The following is a 23,744-nucleotide window of genomic DNA, read 5'->3' on the forward strand; positions in this document are numbered from 1 at the left end:
ATCAAAGCTTATATTCCAAGATCGAAAAGCTTGTTTCAATTCATAAATGGATCGATTAAGCTTGCAAACTCTTTACTCTTGACCTTGAGTTATGAATCCCTCAGGCTACTCCATATAAATGTGATGGGACGAACACATGTGTAGCGGAAGAAAAAAACGGATCTAAAGTACTCTAACTAGGTTAATGATAAAGATAAGCATGCAAGTTAAGCAAGTAAGAGGGGAAAAAGAATACAACCTTTGTAGACTTTGAAGCTTCTCCAAATCCCTCCAATCTCCTCACGAATGGTTTGTAGACCACCATGAGAGTCTTTCCGATTATTCTTTGGGCTTAGAACAAGATAGTGGGATCTTGAGTGACTAATTTGGAGAGGAAAACGTTAAGACATTGAGAGAGAATTTTAATGAGATTATCACATAATCTAATCTAATTCCACTATGGCCAAGAGTTTTTAAAATTCAATAAACACTCCCTTTTAAAGACCATTACATGCAAAACATGCAACTTTAAGTTTGATGAGAATTTGACATTAAAAAATCCATTAACTCAAAGTTGGATTAAGTGGGGCAAGTGTCTTCAAATGAAGCCTACACTTAACAATTCAATAGTTGGAATTTCCCACTCACATATGTTGAATCTTTACACTAACTTGGTCAAAATTTGACTTTCAAAGCCCAAAGTCAACAAATTTGACTTTGCGACTTTCAAAAATCAAAAGTCAACAATTTGACTTCCATTGCATTTTTGACCTAGTCAACAATTTCTCTTTTAATGTAATTTTGACCAATTTCATTTAATTTCAAAATTAATTCTAATAATCAATTTTAAAATTAAATTAATATTAAATAATTTAATTAATTTAATTTAATATTAAATCCAACACTAATCCCAATTTATTCAATCCCTATTCATAATCTTGATATTTAAATCTTATTTAAATATCTCCTATTTTCTCTCTCTTTATGTTTAATTCATAATTAAACATTAGATTAAATATATCATATATATTTAACGCTTTGCTCAAAAAAATAAATTTGAACACTCAAATTCGTTCGTCACACTGTTCTAAGGTTTAGTCTGATATGAGCTAGTAGGGGGACCTCATGGACCTACAGATCATGGGCTCCAACGATCCGCGATTAACCGGCTAAACTCTTTAACCTAATTAACCACCATTCGTTAACTACCGATTCACTCCACTAAAGCCTAGTAGTTGTACTCCCCTCACTGTAGATAGCTTATGCCCAGCCAATATAACCATGATTAGTAAGTTAAACCTTCACAGGTTGTTTGTAATAACAGCTGGGTCAAAATCTATTTTACCCCCGAGATTACATCTTGCTCCTAAAGTCCCATTGATCCTCTAATGAACAATTGGTTTGTGATCCAATCATTAAATTGAGTCATTCTCCGGCCAATCGAGTCCTTCTAAGGATAATCTCGAATAAACAGGAGTTCATAGTTAGCTCAGGATTAAGGTTATGTTACCTAAGTCATCACTTTGAAATAGTCAGTCTTAAAAAATAAACAACATTATAAAGTAAGAGTGACTTAATTCTTGGTCCGATCTTATGAAAACTCATTGCATAAGATGCTCCTACTCCTCATGTCAATACCTGAATAAATCAGGATCAATTCGTTTGTAGCACTTTACAACAAATTGTAACAACTACAAGTGTTGGGGATGATGCCCTAAACTCTCGTTGGGTCCTGTAGTTTGTAAACAATGTATTGAACAAACGCTTGTGATGTAATAATATATGATATTTTCTTCATTGTTGTCTATGAAACATGAGATGTTTTATTTTCTTTACCACAAACCAATAAACTAGGATCTCTGGTTGTGGTTGTAACTTAAGCATATATGTGGAGACATACAGGTGGATCATGCCTTAAGTTATAACCAAAATGGTCTGTAGTATATGGATATAGGAGGGGAAACCTTATCTTGGTGACACTATAGATCCGGCCTGCTTTGTAGAGAGTTACAAGTGTTGCGACTTGCTACAGATAATCGGATCCTGATCATTGATGCGCTATTTTATGATGTGAAATTATGGATGAAATGCGATGATGAAAATGCATTGAGCACTTAAGTTTTCTCAGTGGAATCCAGGTGTAAACTGAGTTTCCTGATAAGTTCAGGGTCGAATTCAAGGACTTGGGAAAATAATATGTAGTGATAATTTCTCATAAGACTTTGCGGTAACCAAATAAATCAAGTAATTATTGGGAATGTTGTTTGCGGTAGTAAAAATAAACAAATGCGGTGGAGTTTGAAAAGAGTTGATAAACAGAAGATGCGATGAGTATGCGGTGAACGGGTTGAGAAAGGTTTCGGCTAACACTTCCTAGGATGCGTTCATGCTATGCGATGATGCAACACACATATAATAGTAAACCATCTCTCGATGCGAATGCTACAGCTTCTAATGCTAGAATGCATACGATATATGCGATAAGTCTATAGGACCTACACATAAGCCTTTATTCTTATTTATGCGATGACAAAATGACACACACACAAATAAGGCGACCACATAATATCATACCTATCTCTAGGATGCATGCGATGCAGGTTGACAAACAGAGCTTATCTCTAAGTCCCTATCTCTTGTTTATGCAGATCTAATCTTGCTCTCTCAAGTCTAGATTCTAACCTAGCTTTCTCAAGTCTTAGGTTCTTTCTTTAGACTCTCTCTCGAGTAGCTCTAAAGGGATGTTGGGCACAACATAAAACAAGATAATCGCAAGCAATGAAGATCCTAGATCATGTTAGCTTAGTTCTTCTCAACCCATTTGATAAGTTTAACTACTCATGTGTGCTAAAAGAGTGAATAAATGTAGATAAAGAACTTCCATTGTATAAATATAAAGTTGAAGTACAAAATAACAATGCAAGAAGAGAATAAAGAGCCTGGTAGCAATCTCTTGCTTCCCAAGCTTTTATAGTGTCTTTTCTACTCGTGTTCAAAAGATAATCTCGCTCTTGCGAGAGTCGGCCTGCTCTCTGCTTTCTACGCCTCCGGGTTCTCTCTCGAGTTGCCCTAAGTGATCTTCTGGCATCTTGGCTCTTCTCTTGCTCCACCTTAAAATAAAAGGAAATCTATGGACAAGGCTAAACTATGGAGAAAATTTTCTGAGTATCCGAACTCGTGAACTGGTGAACTAGCTGAACCCCTTTTCTAAAGGATGCCTTCGGTATTTATAGAGCTTTGGGGTGAAGAGTGGCTTCTCTCTTATGATTGCACAGATGGGATGACTTTAATTCTCTGACTGATGCGCCAAATATTTGTCATAGTAAAGGTAAGTGTACTTGTTATCGTTAGCGGCTTGTCAACTTAATTCGGATTCGACAGTCATCAGCTTTCTGTCCCATCGTGATTAATTATGCCTTTCACCCAGATGCGCCCACCAAGTTGCGCCACCTCTATGCGGCAATCCTTCTTGAGCAGATGTTTGCGAACATAAATCACCATAAAGCCTTGCGGTAATACTGCACTCGACCATTGATTTCTTACGATCGCATTTTTCACCTTGCGTCAATGCATATTCTGCATAAAAATACAAAAATTAACTGTTTCTATGCGATGAACACATGCGACCGCAATGTTACGAACTTAATGCTTTTTGGACGCAACCTAACATATTTTATTAACACAAACCTTCATTGTTTAATAACTTAGCACTGTAATAACGTGCATTTCTGCCTGTTATCACACCCCCAAATTTAAACAATGCTTGTCCTCAAGCATAAGCTATAGATTTCCTTTAGCAAGTCGAATCCGAATTTTTTATCTTTTTCCTAGATTTCTCAAGGATACTTCATTCAAATCCTATACACCAAAATTTCCTTAAGTCTTATTCAAGTCTCCTCTTAAAATATTTCTAAGACCTAGGGACCGCAAGCTTAACCTTCAAAAAGAACTTTACTAGATTCTGGGATATCGCATGGTTTATTTCAAAAAAACTTTTTCCACTAGGGTGTTGACTGATTTTTTATCCTTGCACATTTTTTTTGACATTATTATTTTTTTTGACCTTGCATTGATCCAAGTTCCTCGCCTTCGTTCTGGCTTGCCCTCACGTATGTCATGCGGGCATCCAACTACGAGCAATGCGCTCTTTCTCAGACTAAACTCATACCTACTTCGCAGCGGATTTGCGGTCATTTATTTATGTGTTGATCCTGGCGACTTACTTTCGTTTTGGCTTGCCCCTATGGGTGTCATGCGGACATCCAACTACAGATAAGTGCCTTTCACAACTTAACTCTTATCAACATGGGTTTCCCATTGCATTGACAATGAAGTTATTTTCCTCTTTTCTTTTTTTTTTTCTTTCAAAATAGCAAGGTCGAAAATAAATACCTCACCCCCAAATTTAAAATGTATCAATGTCCCCATTGTCAAAAGATTGAAAGAAGTCATGTGATGTTCTTAGGAAGCTATGTAAAGAGAGTTTGAAAGAAAGCTAGCAGACTCTAACTTCTAGAAATATTTCATGAGGTGACTTTTCTAAGATTAAGTTGATTCTAGTATATATGACAAAATAGAAGCATGTGTTTCATCATTGAAATCGTAATTGGTAAAGAGACAGCATGCGGTAACTTACTAAATTTATCAATGTTAAATGATTGCGATAATCAAAGAGGATGCGGTGATAAAACTTTTAAAATTAAAATGCGATGCAATAGTGCAAAATTTGGAATAAAGTCAAGGAAGAATACAACCCCCAAATTTGCGCTGTCGTCCGCATTATTTGTTGACGCATCCTTCTTTGCGGCGATCTCTTATCTTTAGATTGCGGTGATAGAATAAGATAAGTTGCTTTTCCGCATAACGCCTTTGCAATCCTTTGCCTCGATCGTTGCAAGAAAAACAGTGAGAGGGTCAAATAATATTAAACAAAACAAAATTTGTACAGCAATTGTTCAGCACCCCCCTCCCCTCCCCTCCCCCTCATTTTTTTTTAGATAAAAAAAGTAGATATGCGATAATAGATGATAACAAGATGACAAAAGTTCATGAAGTATTGATGCAGGAAAAAGTATATTCAAAAGAGTTGCGTCCTTGATGAGGTTGAGTCATATAGTAGCTCAGGGACTACTTATTCCAAGCTGGTCTTTTCACGTCCATGGTGGCTTTTCCCTCTTTTCTTTGTCTTCTGGGATCTTGACTGCCTTAATCTGAAGCTTTTCTCCATGAATGTTCATTACAATCTCCCTCTTGCGTACATCAATTTGAGCGCGACCGGTTGAAAAGAAATGTCATCCCAATATGATGGGCGCATCTTGGTCCGCTTTATATTCCAAAATGAGGAAGTCAGCCGGCAAGATGAACTTATCAATTGGGATTATGGCATTTTTCAACTCTCCTTCAGGATGTATTCGAGATCTGTCCGTAAGCAGAAAAATCTCTGTTGTGGGCGTAAGTGTGCCAATACTCAACTGTTTGAAGATTGATAATGACATTATATTTATGCTTCCCCCAAGATCGTATATCGCTTGGCCACTGTAGACGCCCCCCCCAATGGAGCATGGTATCGTGCAGATTCCTGGGTCACCCATTTTTGGTGGGATCATAACATTTTGCGTTGCGGCCACTATTGCGATCTTTTCTTCATTATTTTGTTTTTCTTTCAATCTTTGCAGAGATGGTGGTAGCTGGACTTCTTCTTCTCATGTTCTGAAGGCTTGAGGGTGGACGCAACTTCGCGGTTTATTTTCTCGGCCTTTTTCGAATTATAAGTCAACGGATTTTTGGATGTCACTGCATTCAAGTTGGTCGCGTTGGGCTCATCCCCTACTTCCGCAGTCATGTTGTCGCTTAGCATAGAGACTGCTAAGCATTGTTCCTTCCCGGTACCCCCAGCATTGCGAGGAAGCTCAGTTGAATTTCGAGATTTCTAATGGATGTTGCTTGATTCTGAAGCACCGATTCGTTTTTCTTAATATACTGCTTCAACAAGCTCTCTAAGGACAAAGATTGCAGTGTTTCCGAGCTACTAGCTTGATTATGCGTTGGACCGCTATTTTGCAGGAAAAATCCGGGTGGCCCTCCTTTTTGTGCCACAGGTTGGAAGTTTTGTTGTTGATTTTTCCACGCAAAATTTGGGTGGTTTCTCCACCCGGGGTTATATGTATCAGAATAGGGATTGTTCTTTTATAAAGCACACTGACTTCAGGTTTGTTGGTCATTCTTCCATCGAATGATCGTCTCTGCAAATGAGACAACTTGCAGTCATTTGGGCAATTGCGTTGACCTGCCCTTTCTTCTCTCCCGTGTTATTAATTGCGATGCCTTGAATCAAAATCATCATCGCAGTCATCTGGTTTTGCAGGGATGCGATGGCTCCGTTGTTTGCGTCATTATCTTTAATTCTTAATCTCTGATCGCTTTCCCGCCAATCCTCGTGATTTTTGGAAATGCGATCAAGTATACTCTTTGCCTTCTCATATGTTTTGTCTAGCAGACCACCAGCGACTGCCGCATTGGCAGCAGTATGCTAAGAGGGATTCAGTCTTTGATAAAAGATCTCTATCTGTAGGCAGTCTGGTAAGCCATTATGTGGACAGTCACTTACGAGCCGCTTGAACCTCGCCCAGGCATCGCTAAGCGATTCATCATCTTTTTGTTCAATTTTTTTTTATTAATTTCCTTCTTCTAGTATTTTTAGTTGGTGGGAAATACTTCTTCATAAACTTTTCCACCACCTGTTCCCATGAAGTAATCTCTCCCAGCTCGAGGGAATACGCCAATTTTCTTGCCTGATCATACAGAGAAAATGGAAACAAAGTTAGTTGGACTTCTTCAGTAGAGATGTTCGGGAACACAAAAGTGTTGCTGATTTGGAATCCACGTGATTGAAGCCTTGCATTGAAGGGTGAAAGGAATTTTTTCGTTGAACTACGAGCTGAGACTTATTGTTGCACCTATAAGAGAAAACGTACCCAAAACAAAGGAAGAAACCATATATCCAAAATAACAATAAAAATAAAATGAAATTAACCTATACTAAGAAAGCAAAGTAAAGATAGAGTAGAAGACATCACTGGAAAAAAATAAGAGTGTTTTCACCGCAAGGAGTCTTCCATGCAGGAGATGGTTCTCAACTGCTTAGGTCAAGTTGCCCTGACCATTGGAACTTCTGGCAATTGTTGGGCGCATGTTGGCTACCATGAGCTTAGAACTGCCTTCGGCTCTTTTGTGACTGATTACCCTCCTACCTTGAGGGTCAATATTGACTTTCAGCGCATCGCCTACACTTCAATATTGTTTGCAACCTGGTCGCACAAGCTGCAATACACCCAAGATAAAAAGCTTGCTCGCAGAGACACAAAACTTAACAAACATTTAGTTGCTAAGTCCCCGGTAACGGCGCCAAAAACTTGACGTGCGGAAATTGGAAGTCAATTTTACTCAACAACCAAATCCCATGGATGCATTATGCGATGCATGTTCCTAAAATGTGAGTTGATAGCCATGCGTCGTTGGTCATGCGTTGGAATGAAAATTGCGTTAACGAATATATGCGATGACCATCCGTCTTGCCACAAGTTTTCTTGCGTTCACGCCAAGTATAACATGAACACAAGTTTCTCGGGTAATCCGAGGTCGAACACAGGGACTTGTAACTATATGTTTGCGGTGATGTGTATGCGGCGGTATAAATAAAAGAATATAGGGTTTGTTGTTAAATTAATCCTACTCCTACTCCTATCTTTGACAACGCAATGAGAATATGCATCAAAAGGTAGAGATGCGACAAACCTTGACATGAAATAAATGTATGGGAAATAGATAAAATACGGAGATGTTTTCATTGCAACCCTTAAGAGTGACCGCAAGGGCAACCCTAGTCAACGCAAACTAATGCGGTCATGCAACACTCATACAAAAGTAAGCCACCTCTCGGTGTGAATGCTACGGCTTCTAATGCTAGAACGCATGCGATGTATGTGCATAGGTGTCTATAGGGCCTACACATAAGCCTCTAATTCTTGTCTATGCGATGATACATAAACAAGGCGACCATATATCACCATTCCTATTCCTAGGGTGCATGTGATGCAGTGTTGACAAACAGAGTTTATCTCTAAGTCCCTATCTCTTGCTTATGCCGATCTAATCTCGCTTTCTCGAGTCTAGATTCTAACCTAGCTCTCTCGAGTCATTAGATTCTTTCTTTAGACTGTCTCTTGAGTAGCTCTAAAGGGGTGTTGGGCACAACATAAGACAAGACAAACGCATGAACTTGGTTGATGTAAGGTTGTTACTATCCCTAGTGAACAACGCAAACATTGTTTAATGCGACCAATCACTTACCCTCCCGGACAGTTAGTTGCTGCTGACTTTACTTATAGACAAACATTGCGTTAGTCTATAGACAGGCGTTGTCGCAGCTTCACACTAAGAAAATAAGGTTACTCACACACTCACGCAACGCATACCTGTCGGTAGGTTGCTACATGCTTCATATCCCTAATTCACATGACTAAGTATGCAATACCCAAGCAATCTCACTAAGTGTTGCAATGAAAGTAAAGATGCTAAGTAAGAAGATGGAGATGAAGTCGAAGGAAAAAAAAATGCATTGAAAAACACATTGTATTAATTTCTTATTTCAAAATTTCATACAATACAATATAGGAAAAGAAAGAAAAAAAAATGACTGGCTGGAAGCAAAGATTTGCTTCCAGCAGATGTGCGTCAAGGCTGCTGGTGGTGCCATGGATGGGTGGAGGAGCTGATTCTCTCGAGATCTAGCTCCGGTTGAAGGCTCCAGTCATCACTTGAAATGGATGAAGGAGATGAAGAACTCTCAGCCATCTTCTCACGTAGTTTGTCTGGATCGCGGGGAAAATCCTCGGTTGAGGGATAATCTTCTAATCCAAGGATCCTCCCTGAATGATCTGAATTTCTACTCATCGACTTCTATTTAGAGAGTTTGGATCGCCGGCAACATTAATTGGACTACTCTGAGTCTGACGTTCGGCACATCATCCCTTTCTGAACCTCTGCCACCACAACGTGGTAGGTGAAATGTCAACATCAGCTTTGGATTTTCTCGAGGTAGATGCGTTGATGCGTTCATTCCACATACCTTGCATTGATCCCATTAGACTGCATTGTTACGTAACCTCAATCATTTAATGGCCGCATTCGCTTAACACCGCAACTTTACATGATGACCGCAATCGCTTGACGAGCGCAACTCCCATGCGATGGACGCATACGGCTGATTACCACAACATTCATACGTTGATCGAGTATGACTGAGTCATAGTCCTACTATGACTGAGTCCTCTCTTCCAAAGAGAAGTTATGACCACTATGTTCAAGCCCTATAATCAGCCCTTAACGGAGCAATCTATCAACTTACCCCTGCTTCGGGGAATGAGTGAATTCCATTTTATGTAACTGAGTTCCCAGCTCCCAAATCAAACAAATCCCTTAAAAGGTAGGCATGTTGAGTTGGCAATCTGGCCACTCTCACCCATACTAATCAAAGAACCGCTCTCAAAGGCAGGAGTTTCCAAAACACTCAGGATTGAGGTCATGTCATCTATGGTCGTTTAGGTGAGATGTAAGTCTTCAATATCAATGGTGTTATATACAGAGACTAGTCATTTCGTGTTTCGATCTTATACAAACTCTTTGTATAGGACACTCTCGCTCACATGTCTCCACATGAATGGTCAAGATCTACCATCTGTAGTAGTTTACAATACTTACAAACCTCTACAAAGTGGGTCGTATCTATAGTGTCACCAGGATCAGGTATCCCACCTTAATCCTTATACTACAGACCTATTTAGGTTATCACTTAAAGTATGATCCACTCTTATATCTCATATATATATTTAAGTTTTCATACAATAATCATGGAGCTTTGTTCATTGGATATGAGTAAATGTTAGATAAAATAACTCTTATTTTATTCATAATAATGTGTATATATTACAAACAACGAGACTCCGGGAGAATTAGGATACCAATCCCAACAATAATATATAACCTATAGTTTAGATCATATCACTTGCAATATAACCTATAGTTTATTAATCTCTCATACAACCTATAGAATTAATATGAATCACCATTTTAACCTATAGTTTTTGTCTGAATCGCATTCATATAGTTTTTTTCTGAATCGCATTCATATAGTTTTTGTATGAATCACATTCATATAATTATAATTTGAATCATATTCAAATATTTCTTTCTCCTATTAAAACTTTATATTATATTGTATCACATACTATTAATTATATTTTATATGAAACATATTCATATAACTAATATTTGAATCATATTCAAATATTTACTTCTCTCATTTAAAACTTATAATGTATCATACACATTATATTAATTGTATCTTATATAATTAATTTCCTTTAATTAATTTGAACAATTCAAATTAAACCTATAATGAATCATATACACTATATTAATTATATCTCAATCCTAATTAAGCTAACGAGGGGGTCTTATGGACCTATAGATTGAAGCTCCAATGGTACTTGATTAATTAATTGAACTTTTTAATTAAATTAATCAACCTTCATTAACTATCGGTCATTCCACTAAAGACTGACAGTTGCACTTTTTGCACTATAGATCTATTTCTGTATCCATTGAATATATCTAATAAAAAATGCTTTAACCCTTCACAAATTGCCCGTAAGTACAACTAGGCCAAAATTATCATTTTGCCCTTGTTATTACCTCTAACTTCTTATGTATAACTAATCCCTTTAAGGAACAATTAGTTATAGTCCAACTATAACTGAACTTCTCTCTGATAAGTCGATGGTGTGGCACCACATTATTCAAGCCACAGAATCAGCCTTTAAGCGAGCAATTTTTCTACTTAACCTACCAAAAGGGAAGGAGTGAATTCTTTCTTATGTAACTGCATTCCCAATTCCCCAATTAGATGAATACCCAAAATGGTAAACATATTGAGTCGGTAAAACTGGTCATTCTAACCCATGTAAATCAAAAGACCGCCTTCATAAACAAGAGTTCACAACTCACTCAAGATTCAGGTCAAGTCACCTATGGTCTGGTGAAATTTAAGTCTTTTCTATCAATAGTACTTCGTGGTCCGGTTTTATACAAACTCTTTGTATAGGATACTCCCTCTCATGTGTCTCCACATGAATGATCCAGGTCAAATCATTTGTAGTCCTTTACAAGACTTGTAACAACTACAAAACGGGTCGTATCCGTAGTGTCACTAGGATAGGGTATCCAGTCTTATCCATCTACTACAGATAGTTCAGATTATCATTTATGTTACGGTTGATGCCTTAAATCTCGTAGAGTCCTATGTTTTGTAATTTTATTCTACAAACATTTTATTTATGTAATAAAATATATTATGTTTTCTTTCAAAGTTTATTTCATTAACACAAATCAATAAACTAACATCCAAGGTTATCTTATAGCTTAAACATGTATGTATGTAGAGACATACGGGTGGATCATGTTTAAATGATAACTTAAATGATCTGTAGTAGATGGATAAGGCTGGATACCTTATCCTTATCCTTATCATGGTGACACTATAAGTATGGCCCGATTTATAAGTGTTATAATTGTTGTAAAGTGCTACAAATGATTTGATCCTGATCATTCACGTGGAGACATGTGAGCGAGGATATTCTATACAAAGGAGTTTGTATAAGATCAGACCACGAAATGTTTAGTCTCATTATATAATGTCGTTCATAATAGAGTCTTACATTTCACCAAGATGACCATAGGTAATATGACCTGAATCCTGAGTGAGTTATGAGCTTTTGCCTATAAAGGCAGTCGTTTGATTTGTATGGGTGAGAGTGGTTAGATCGCCAATTCAATAAGTCTCCCACTTTGAGGGTTCGTTTGATTGGGGAGCTGGGAACACAACTTCATAAGAAGGAATTTACTCCTTCCCGAAAGCGAAAGGAAGAACGTGAAAATTACTCCCTTAAGAACTCATTCAAGGGCAAACAATATGGCGTCACACCCTCTCTTAGCCCAAGAGGGGTTAGGTCATAGTTGGACTATGATTTATTGTTCATTAGAGGGATTAGTGGTACTTAAGGAGTTGAATGTAACTAAAGGGGAAAAACGGTAATTTTGGTCCAACTGTACTTACGAGCAATTTGTAAAGAGTCTTTGTATCGTTGATTGGTCATATCCATTAGACACAGAAATATATCTGTAGTGCGAAAAGTTTAGCTATTGGTCTTTAGTGGAGTGCCCGACAGTTAAGGATGAGGAATAATTTACTTAAAGAGTTTAATTAAGTATTCACATACCATTAGAGCTTCAAGCTATAGGTCCATGAAGTCCCCTCGGTAGCTCAACGGGATTTAATGAGAATCACTTTTGAATTAATTTGAATTGTTCAAATTACTTGAGGGAATTAATTATATGTGATATAATTAATTAAGTTTTAATTATATATGATATAGTTACTATAATGTATTTGATACATTATAATATTAAATATATTTTTTTTAGAGGAAATAAATATTTGAATATGATTCAAATATTAGCTATATGAATTGGATTCATATGGTTAAATTTAATATATATATGATTTATAAAAGTCGTTTGTGAGAGAAAGAAAACTACAGGTTATATTGTATATAATACAATATTAAGACTATAGGTTATATGTTATATTTGGTATAACATATAGTTTAACATATATTATATAATAAGGTAGTTATTATATGAATATATATTAAATTATTTATTAAATTAATTAATTAACTTTATTTTTTTTTTTTATTTTTTTTTGAATTTTTTTTTTGGAGGGAGTTGTAAATCTCTTCCCCTTCTTTTCTCTCCACATCACGTAAGTGTAGAGTCAGTTTTTTGGCTTCTTCTTCCTGCGTAAAAAGAGGAAAAAATACAGAGAAGAAAGATCTTGGTCATAGTGGTTTTGCTGAAGGATCTTCCTCTTCCTCTCCTATTATCTCCTCTAAAAAACCAAAATAGGCAGAGCCTCACTCCTCCTGGATTCTCATCCCAAAGAATATCAATGAAAGCCATTATGGTGTTGTCCAATTGTTCGAGGGATTTCTCCGGTGAAGAATTGTTCTTCAAAGGTAAGGGTTTTGAACCCTATTTTTATTATCTTTTAATCGTCTTGTGCATGTTGTAATTTTTCTGGGTTAAATGCATAATTTCATTGTCTCTGTAAAATTTTACATTCTGTAAAATTTGGAAAAATTAGGAAGATTCGCTTCCGCTTTATGGTCTCTTCACAGGGTTCCTTCAATTTAAACATGATCCACCTATATGTCTCTACAGACATATTTAAATTACATAAATAACCTAGGATCTTAAGTTATTTGATTGAATATATGCACATAAATAACAATTATTTTATTGATAACAACTTGTTTATAAAGGTTTACAAACTATGAGAATACAAGAGATTTAGGACACTAATACCAACACTACTAACTTGCGTCTTGATGTGACGTTTATCACCTACGCATTTGTCGTTTTCTCTCTTCATGTTTCATCTAATCGTGTAGTTTTCAATGTTGCAACATTGGGTACTGATTCACAGCTGCAGCTTTTGCTTCCTTGGCCATTTTTCTTCAAATCCTGCATTCAACATTGACAAAATTTATCATTTTCAAGATTGAGAGTTTTGTAAACATTGAACGTAGAGTAGGATTATTTGTTATTAATTTCATATCCATTTAACACATTTTTCTCTAATTTTACTAATTATTCTAAAGAAAAAGATACAATAACTTGTATTTCTATAAGTTATCATGTCACTTAACATTTCTCTGTCCCTCTATTGAAAGTTTATAATTTCTCCCCTCGTCTTTGCATTATCCATGGGAGGGAAGTATTTCTTCATGCACTTTCCTACCATTTGATCCCAAGTTATAATCTCGCCTAGCTCAAGCGAGTACGCCCACTGCCTCTCTTTATCTCGTAAAGAGAACGAAAATTGAGACAATTTCCTCAGCAGTAATGTTTGGTAGCACAAAAGTATTGCAGATTTCAATGAAACTTTTCATATGTGCATAGGGGTCTTCACCTGGTGCACCACTAAACTGTCCAGTTGTCTAGATCATTTGAAGCATTACAAACTTCATCAAATGCAGCACCCTATGCACATCTAAAAAGTTTGAGATGAAGGCTCCAATCTGGATGATTCTAGGTGAGCATTACGAACTTCATCTCAAATGTCCAGCCACATTAAATGCAGAATGCATTATTCCATGTGAGAATTCGTAAAAGTTTGGCGAAGCGTAATTCCATATGGGTTTGTTTCTATCATTGACAAGAAGTATGAGTTAGTTTGCACCAATGCATTATCGATCACAAGATTGGCCGCATTATTGTTTGGATTTGGTACTACTGGATTGCTTTGCTGGTCTCCCATGGCTCGAGCTTGTTTCTTTATCTTCTTTTCCGATTCGATTTGATTTGTCTGTGAAAAGTCCTCTCAGTCTCAGGGTCATATAACGGCTCAAACGTAGTGCCCTCACTCATATAATGTTTTGCAATGTTTCTCGGTCAAGCGCACAATACTTTTGCGATCAAGTACCTACAAAAATCAAAACAAAAAGTCAAACCCAATTTAGTTACCAATGATTCCCAACAACAGTGCCAAAAACTTGTTGCGTTCAATATGGTTAAAGAAATCATAGCCTTAATTTACAAATAAAATGAATAAGCTAAATTAGACATAAATATTTTCCCTATTAAGACCCAAATATAAGTCAAAATAGAGTCTTGGTGAGTCTACGGTTGAACATAGGGACAATCGACTAAGATGCATTTGAGCTTAATGCTTGATCTTAATGCAATGAGATCTTAATTATGCATTGAGTATGTTTTATACAACTAATCTAATTGGACTAAGTACAAATGTGGTGGAAGTGTATGCAGGTGAATGATGTAAACGATAGTGACTGATGATGCGTTGAATGATTGTGGAAGTGAATATGGTGATGACAATTGTAAACAAAATAAAATAGCGTGTATGTAATATGAAGAAAATATCAATGAATAAAGCAGGGTTGAGAAAGATTTACCAACATTTTCTTAAGTAATGCATAAGTCATGTGTTCATGTCATAAACTCATAAAATAAAGCACTCACCTCTCGGTGCTTTTAAACCACAATATCCTATTTCTAGGACGCATGCTTGTGTTAATTTCAATAAAAAAAAAAAAAGTTGACTTTATCTCTAAAGCCACTTCTTTCCTTGTTTAATGAGTTCCACAGTCACTTACTCTCTCAAGCAGTTGATTATTTCTACTTAAATCAACCGCTCAATCAAATTTAAGGAATGTAACATGCATACATGAAACATGATGAACTTTGACGACTTATGCAAGACTTAGTAAAAATGTTAGTTTAACTTTCTTAACCCATTGAAAAATTAGTTGCTCGTGATAAAGGAAAGAAATAACATGGATGGATTGAATATGGAAGAAATCATATTTACATTAAGTTGTGCGAGTTTTTCAATCTCAAATAACTTAATACAAATAAAATGACAAGAAAAATGTAACAAGGAGCAGAGAATGAAAGTGTCAAGCCATAGGTTGCAATCTCTTGCTTCCTTTAGCTTGTATAGTACCTGCTTCAATAGAGGTTGCAATGGAGGTTGTGGAGTTTTCTCTCACTTCAGAGCTATTGACGGTCAACCCCTCACACGACGGTGGCAAACAGAGTTCAGATATGGAACCAAAGAAGAACACTTGATGGAGGTATTGATGAAGGCCGATAGAGCTCGAAGATTGACGGAGCTAGAACAGAGATCCATGTCAAGGGAGCTCAATGATCATTGGTGCAGATGGAAACGACCGAACGACGGCCACTAGTGCAAAAAGGAACGACCAAAACTTGAACGATGGGAATGGTGAACAATGAGTTGAACGACGAAAACGAGTCATCGACAGTGGCAGGGTGGACTGAGGGAGGGAGATAACAGTTGGATCTATTAGCTGGAAAGATGAGAGAGAGAGAACGAAAAAGATGGAATAGCCTAGGGTTTTTTAGAGAGAGATCGAAGAGATTAAAGTGATATCAATGTGCACAAAACTTTAGGGTATGCATGGGGGAAAGATACACAAAACCTAGGTATTTTTTCTAATTTTTTTATTTTATAATAATCATAGATGAGGCCTTAATGGTAAATAGATACCAATATTTATGAAAATTTATAGTCTATTAATTCATTTCTAAAATAAATTGAAGAAAGAAAACCTTTAGAGATAAATTCCTTCACTAGTATTTCAGCCCATTCAAGCCCATTATAGAATAAGCAGTAGGTTTCAAAACGAATCATGGCCCTTGATATTGGGCTCTATACTTCATATTGGACCGTCGAAATTCTAGTCGTTCCCTTTGATCAACAGTCGTGATTTTATTTCGGCCCATTCAGCCACTCAGCTTTGATTTTCTTCTCTATAATAGAAATTCGTGTTGAAAACCCTAGCCTCATTCGTCTCAACGACTCTCGATTCTGATATTAATTTTCTTTTCATTGCTTGTTTCTGTGTATCCAACCTACTTGTTACACAAACAAGACTTTATTTTAAACTTGTGTTTTGTGAGCTTGGGGCTAATTTTTAAATTGGTCCATCTTGAAAGCCCTAGCTTTTCTTTTATATGATATGGGGATGAATTAAGGGGAAAAAAGTGAAAAAGAGAGGAGAAAGACAATAGTTCGGCTTTTCAGCAACAATTGCCATAAAGTTGTCTAATCCAAAGTTTGAACGGTTAGATTGTGTTGAATTTGGTCAACCTGGGCAGATAGGGTCTCGTTTTGAATGGTTGGATCATTGTTTAGAGCTCTGTCAAACAAAATATGTAAAACTGGGTGATTTTCTTTCTTTTTTATCTCCCAAGTGTTCATTTTTTATATATGAAAGTATTGGTAGGTAGTGAACCTTTTGTATGGCTGATTTGGGTTTTTTTTCCCACAATTTTATCATAATAAAAGAAGTTGAAAATAGTGAACTTCTCACAAGTCTCGTGGTTTCATAATAAGAGAAGTTGAAAATAGTGAACTTCTCACAAGTCTCTGGTTTTTACTCTTCACATCGTGAAGGTTTTTCATGTATAATTCATGCGTGCTCTTTGCTTTTAGTCTTCCAGAATTTTGTGGTTTATTGTTGTCCATTGTTTGTTAATTGCTTGGTGATTATTTGGTGATTTATTTGTGGTGTTTTGGATAACAATTATTTGGTTGATTGTTTTGAAGGAGATCCTCCTAGTGGGTTGTTGTTATATTGTTCAGGTCCTATCAATTGGTGTCAGGGCGGATTTTAATTTAATCATTGTTAGGAAGTCTACTAGTAATGGTGGAGGTAGTTCAATGATAAAATTGCTTGTTTCAAAGCTCATTGTTCTTCGAGCTTTTCTTCAAGATTTTTACTGTTTGTTTGCTAAATTATGGATTCCAGTTTTTTGTTGTTTAATTGAGCAAGTGACGATGAAACAGACAGGGGCATCAGCACTCACCTTGAGAATGATAATCAATCGTCTATTCGGAATCTATCCGATGCTCAATTAACCCAACTTTTCATTCTTTTATAAACCAAAAACATAATAATCTGACCCAAAAATGATGATGATACAATAACTGATGTGTTCTTATGTTTTTGGTTGGTTTCTGCTGTTTTACATTTTGTTCTCTTTTCTAGAACTGTCATATTCTCAACAGCTAAAGAATTCCAAGTGTTTAAATATATACACAGAACAGAATGATTTATGCTGTAATAAATCAAGAACAGAAGTGGTTTCCCAAAGTCTCTTATTTCTTTCCAGCTTCTTCCAACTCTTTTAGTCCTCCAACCCTTTGCTCAATCTCCTCTATCAGCTCCTCCCTCCACAGGTCTGCTCTTGCTGCTTCTTCAATGTCCTCTTGCTGCAATATCACATTTACAGAGACAAAACTCTTAAACATGGTGCCATTGCTAAAGATCTTAAGCCCCATAAAAGAAGTTCACCTTCTCATAGACCCAATGACCTGTTCCATCTCCTCCATCTTTCCTGTACACTTCCGAGTCATAATATGGATCCTAAAACCATAATCTTGTTCAGTACTCAACAATTTCACTAAAAAAAAAAAAAAAACACATTGAAACTGGAGAAATGGTACCTTCATAGAGCCAAAGAACAAACAACCCCAACATGTGAACATGATGTACAGACTGTCTGAGGTTAAACAATGGTTAAACGTTAAAGTGAAGGTCAGTGAATGGCCTAATTTTGTCTATAATTTCCAACGGACATACAGAAAATTAAGCATAACCAAACACTTACAGACATTCTTTATAGCTTCATCACTAAGATGCACTATGGATTTGTGGGTAACAAGGTCTCTTTGGCCATCCAAGTGATCAACTAGAACTGCCATCAATTGCCAATCTGGGAAAGCATTTAATTTTCCCAGAGAGCCCCTTCGTGGCTTTGTAACTTCAGGCTACTTATTGCACAAAAACACGTGAACATTTGTATATTGAAATTCTCAATCAATTGTTTCATTGTTATGGAAATCAGAGGAACTTACCGGTTCTTGATGATTGAAAGCTCTAGAGTTTGAAAGCTGCAACAATCATAATATAATGGTAAAATTAAGGAGATTAAAAATGAATGGAATTTTGAGGCAAAAAGAAAAAAAGGGAAAAAAACAATTCTATACCAGTTTTGAAGGTGGAATGAGAGTTGATTTGTGTTGGTGGAGATTTGAGCTATGCAGGGTTGGTTTGATAATGCTGAAGCCTGCAATAGCCTTAGCCATTATTGTAGAAGAAAAGAAAGAAACTGCTGGCTATTATCTGGGTTGGCTTTGGAATCTTATTGAGCAAGAAGAAGAAAGAAAGGATAAGGGAACCATTTCTATCCACCCTTCTGTGTTGGGCTTAATTGTCATAGACAATAAATCACTTTAAAACACTTGTAAATGTCTTTTATATATTATTATAGACAACGTCAAAAATGGCCTATTAGCTCAGTTGGTTAGAGCGTCGTGCTAATAACGCGAAGGTCGCAGGTTCGAAACCTGCATGGGCCAAATTATATCCCACTTTTTTTGGTACCTGAAGACGCCTACATTGATTTAATAAATATCCTGATATTTTGAGCGTCTTTTTAATAACGCGGGGGTCGCAGGTTCGAAACCTGCGTGATCCAAATATCATTCACCTTTTTTGGTATTTTAAAAGGGATATTTATTGAAACAAAATGGCCTATTAGCTCAGTTGGTTAGAGCGTCGTGCTAATAACGTGAAGGTCGCAGGTTCGAAACCTGCATGGGCCATTATTTTGCAAAATTTTCTGGGATTTTTCTAATTATTAGAATTTCCCTTATTTTTAAAGGTTTTTTTTCCATCGACATGTCGTTCAGTTCACTTCTCCCTTCCCACCGACAACTGGACTTTACGAGAGTTGGCTTCCCTTGTTTTCTTTCTTTTGGACGGAATCGTCCCTTCACATGTTAATATTTTGACAGTTAATTTAATGAAAACCACCAACTTTTATTTGAATCTGGTCAAATATAAAGTAAGATATAGGTATATGACAATCAATATAACTCCAATATTTTTGGTTCTCATGTGCGTCACGCACATTTAGTATAATCGAACAATTATATGTAAATTGTTTTCAGGAATAATAAATAAAATAAAATAGAATTTAAATTAACAAAAAAAACATGAATTTCAAAGTTGCGAACAAAAAAAATAAAATAATAAATAACGATCAATCCCAAAATTTGTCAATATTTAATGTTTCCTACCGAATTTCTCCACTTCAGACTGCTTACCTTCCCGAATTATAAAGTGATTAATTTAGCTGACGATCTTTAACCAAACCCATTAATATATCCTTCTCTGATCGTTATTTATTTTCTAACCCTCATAATCTCTCCGATCATCTTACCTTACACGCCTCCCCTCTTCTGAGAATTTTCCGGCAATCGTTTCGTTTCGTATTTGGTTTGTCTGTTTATTTTCCCAGAAGATTTTATTATGGGGAAGTCTGGATTGTTTGATCTGGAGAGGCACTTCGCCTTCTATGGCGCTTATCACAGCAACCCAGTCAACATTTTCATCCATATTCTATTTGTGTGGCCGATTTTCTTCACCAGTCTTATGTATTTGTATTTCACACCTTCATTCTACACTATTCCCAAATCCCCTTGTGGGTTTGACCATGGCTTGGTATTGAACTTCGGATTTCTTTTCACTCTAATCTATGCTGCATCTTATGTGGTTTTCGATAAGAAAGCAGGTTCCATGGCCGCTTTGCTTTGTTTCGTTTGTTGGGTTGGAGCAAGCTTCATCGCCAACAGACTTGGTTATTCCCAGACTTGGAAGGTAATATAATTTCTGGGTCCTTGGTTTTTGAAGTAAATTAGTTTGTTTCCTTACCCCATTTGGATCGCTAGTCCTTTTGTTATTAATCTTTCTAATGGATCATTTGTTGAGTGGATTGAAATTTCCTTGATGGGTTTGCTTGTAAATGGGATTAGTGGCAAGTGTTGGAAACAGCTCAATCTGATTTATCTGGTTGGGAATTTGGTAGATATGTTAAAGTTTGACATCTCAAATGAGAGTTTGTTTGTTTAATATTTATTGTATATCAGGTAGTACTGGCGGCTCAGTTGTTCTGTTGGACCAATCAGTTTATAGGACATGGAGTGTTTGAGGTAGACAGGTTACTTCATCTCAGTGAATTGATTCCATTTCTTTTTTATTCTTAGGCCTCTTGATTTAATTTCCTCTTTTTGATAGAAACGAGCACCAGCCTTGTTAGACAATCTTGCACAAGCTTTTCTAATGGCTCCATTCTTTGTAGTTTTGGAGGTATTCTTTCTTTGGTTCTCCCCTGTTATGAGAGTTATTTGTTAGTGTGGATAATGAAGCAACTCTGTTGTTTCTGATGTTTGGTTGCAGGTTCTTCAAAGTTTATTCAAATATGAACCATATCCAGGATTTAGTGCGAGTGTGCAAGCAAAGATAAAAGCAGATATAGAAGAATGGAAAGAAAAGAAGAAAAAACTGTCATAGGTTGAATTGCCTAGACTTCAGAACTACTCCTGTGTTGGATTTCCCCTTGTAAAAATAATGTTGAAACTAACAACTTCAGTTGAAAAATCTTTCTGTGATATTGTCGTACATGTTCTGCTTTTCAACCTTGATTTACCATTCTAATATGATGTGTAACAGAATGTATTAAAAGAATTAAGAGGACACAGGTGTGAGGACTTACATGTTAAATAAGAATTCAAACGGATGCACATTGAAAACTCCGATATGACTCTCGTTCCTTTCTGCATCATTACAATTGATTAATTTCCAAATAACTATTACCAGGCTCTGGTTTCTGGACTCCTTTTCTTTGCATTGATTTTCTGGTCTTTATCATTTCATTCCATTGACCAGAGCTTGCATACATATTTGCAAGAAGAACATAATCACTACTATGATCTGGCTCTATCTCCAGAACATGGCTCCTTACTCTCTCCCCGAGTTTAACATTTCCATGCATCCGACAGGCTGCAAGTAACGTTCTCCATATAACAGCATTGCACTCCATTGGCATGCTCCTTATCAGCTGATAAGCTTCCTCTACAAATCCAGCTCGTCCCAGAATGTCCACCATGGATCCATAATGCTTAACTGTGGGTTGGATATTGAAGTGTTTTGTCATTAGATGAAAATACTCTCTCCCTTCCTCCACTTTTCCTCCATGGTTACAAGCACACAATACTCCCAAGAAAGTTACACCATCAGGGGTCTCCACCTTCTTTGCTAACATGTTTGAGAATAGTGTCAGTGCATCCTCTGCATCACCATGTGTTGCTAATCCCATGATCATTGTGTTCCATGTTACTACGTTCTTGTCACTCATCGCATTAAACATCTCGCGAGCATCTTCAACCGCTCCACACTTGGCATACATGTCGATCAATGAATTGAGAACAGCTATAGTCTTTCCTTTATCGTTACGCTTCACATGGGAATGAACCCACCTCCCAAAGTCCAGTGCACCTAATGCAGAACATGCTGAGACCGTCACAACCAATGTGGCTTCATCAGGCTCTACGCCACTCTGCAACATTTGAAGAAACAATCCAAGTGCTTCGCTGTACATCCCACAAGAGACATGACAGTCAATTACAGCATTCCAAGCCACTAAATCTGGTTTGGGCATTTCATCAAACAGGTTGCGTGCTATTTTGACATCTTTTAACCTGCCATACATATGTATAAGCGTGTTCCTCACATACACATGGGAATCAAGGCCAACTTTCAGGATATTAACATGTAATTGCTTTCCCAACATAATTGAACCCGACTGCCCAGAAATCTTCAGCAAGAAAGAAAAAGTGAAATTGTCTGCTGCTATTCCCTTCTCTAGCATTCTCTTGTAGAACTCAAACGCCTTTAACAGTTTACTAATTCTTCCAAATCCCCTGATCATTGTATTCCAAAGAAACCCATCTGGGTTTTCGATTCCGTTGAAAACAACAACAGCGTAATTCATGTCGCCATAGTTCGAAACTGCACAAAACTCAATGAGTTTGCCAATAACGAAGAGATTCTGATCGAAACCTAACTGGATAATACGAGCATGGAGTTGATTCAAGTCTTTCACGGTGGAACATTGCTTGGAAAGAGACAGAAATCTTTGCTCCTTGGCAAAATAGCTGCCATTGGGTATTGTATCAGTGGCTGTTTTTCGATCTGAACTCCAAACGAACTTGGGGACGAGCAATTGAAAATGTGGAAATTTGAACTTTACTTGGGAGAACAGAGAGAGTGCCAAGTTCGCTTTTCTGCTGGTAATAACGATCATAACAATTTTGTTCAATCAAACGCTAGCAAATTCCGGCGCTTAAGTAAAATTCTTCCGTTCTGTCAGCACAGAAGTTGAGGGAAAATTATCCTCTTTTCTTTAGCTCTTTTTATTATTATTATTATTATTATTATTATTACTATGTCGGGTGTCTACACAATAGGTTTGGCCCAAATTGCCTTTAAATTATAATAATTACGAACCAAATCTTTCTATATTATATATTGTTTTTGGAGTTCAATAATCAAATCTTTCTTAAGGCTACGTACTAGTGGGGAATATTACCAGTTCCTTCAATTGTGAAGTTGGTGGCAGAATAATTTAACAGGTACAAATCAAAGTTGAATTATAATATCGAGATAAAGTTACCTTTTTAATAGTCAAGTTTTGAAAAATGCATATTTGATATTTAAATTTTCAAAATATAATTTTTTAGTCTTCTAATTTTTAAGAATATGTTTAAAAAAATTTGAAGTAATTTGTTTTATCTTAAATAATCATGGTCTTCAACTTTTTAAATTTATTCTTAAAAATTCGAGAATGAAAAAAGATAAATTTTATAAACTTTGGATTATACACACATTCTAAAGAATTTGAGAACTACAAAAGTACATGTTTAAAATTCAGAGATAAAAGCATACCTATTTCCAAATTTTGAGATTAAGAATGTAATTTTTCCAAATATTTGTGAAAACTTTTAAGATTTTTTTCTTTTTAATTTTCTTTTTTTTAACTTTTTACAACACTATACCTCAAATATTATTCCAAAGAATCTCGAATAATGGTGGGTATGTGAAATTTGACCAATGACCCTATGTGTAAATTGATTTGGCCTTAAAAAAAATGATTTGACAATGAAGTGTAAAAATGATAACTTTTATCTTTAAAGT

At 36.3% G+C, this 23,744-nt stretch overlaps 2 protein-coding genes, 3 non-coding genes and 1 pseudogene across 6 annotated transcripts; 4 read left to right on the top strand and 2 right to left on the bottom strand.

The window, feature by feature from the left end:
• The first annotated feature begins 17,469 nt into the window (after positions 1-17,469).
• LOC120072389 (small nucleolar RNA R44/J54/Z268 family) lies at positions 17,470-17,558 on the top strand. Its single transcript, XR_005480451.1, has one exon. It is a non-coding gene; the product is annotated as a small nucleolar RNA R44/J54/Z268 family (small nucleolar RNA).
• A 46-nt stretch (positions 17,559-17,604) lies between these two features.
• PNSB4 (NDH dependent flow 6) lies at positions 17,605-18,946 on the bottom strand. The gene is made up of 6 exons (XM_039024111.2): positions 18,695-18,946; positions 18,563-18,598; positions 18,316-18,475; positions 18,152-18,207; positions 18,000-18,071; positions 17,605-17,917 (listed from the first exon to the last, which is right to left on the bottom strand). The coding sequence occupies exons 1-6, from the start codon at positions 18,791-18,793 to the stop codon at positions 17,804-17,806; spliced, it is 537 nt and encodes a 178-aa protein (XP_038880039.1). The 5' UTR covers positions 18,794-18,946; the 3' UTR covers positions 17,605-17,803.
• A 46-nt stretch (positions 18,947-18,992) lies between these two features.
• TRNAI-AAU (transfer RNA isoleucine (anticodon AAU)) lies at positions 18,993-19,066 on the top strand. Its single transcript has one exon. It is a non-coding gene; the product is annotated as a tRNA-Ile (tRNA).
• Positions 19,067-19,238: 172 nt separating this feature from the next.
• On the top strand, positions 19,239-19,312 carry TRNAI-AAU (transfer RNA isoleucine (anticodon AAU)). Its single transcript has one exon. It is a non-coding gene; the product is annotated as a tRNA-Ile (tRNA).
• A 297-nt stretch (positions 19,313-19,609) lies between these two features.
• Positions 19,610-21,304, top strand: LOC120071728 (ER membrane protein, putative (DUF962)). Its single transcript, XM_039024110.2, has 4 exons — positions 19,610-20,369; positions 20,639-20,701; positions 20,787-20,858; positions 20,949-21,304. The coding sequence occupies exons 1-4, from the start codon at positions 20,022-20,024 to the stop codon at positions 21,060-21,062; spliced, it is 597 nt and encodes a 198-aa protein (XP_038880038.1). The 5' UTR covers positions 19,610-20,021; the 3' UTR covers positions 21,063-21,304.
• On the bottom strand, positions 21,252-22,960 carry LOC120071727 (pentatricopeptide repeat-containing protein At4g21065 pseudogene; annotated as a pseudogene). The gene has a single exon (XR_016527691.1). The product of XR_016527691.1 is annotated as a pentatricopeptide repeat-containing protein At4g21065 pseudogene (transcript).
• Between the last annotated feature and the right edge of the window lie 784 nt (positions 22,961-23,744).

The sequence above is a fragment of the Benincasa hispida genome, chromosome 2 (assembly GCF_027475165.1).
Source record: "Benincasa hispida cultivar pf3 chromosome 2, pf3_genome.v1.1, whole genome shotgun sequence".
NCBI lineage: Eukaryota > Viridiplantae > Streptophyta > Magnoliopsida > Cucurbitales > Cucurbitaceae > Benincasa > Benincasa hispida.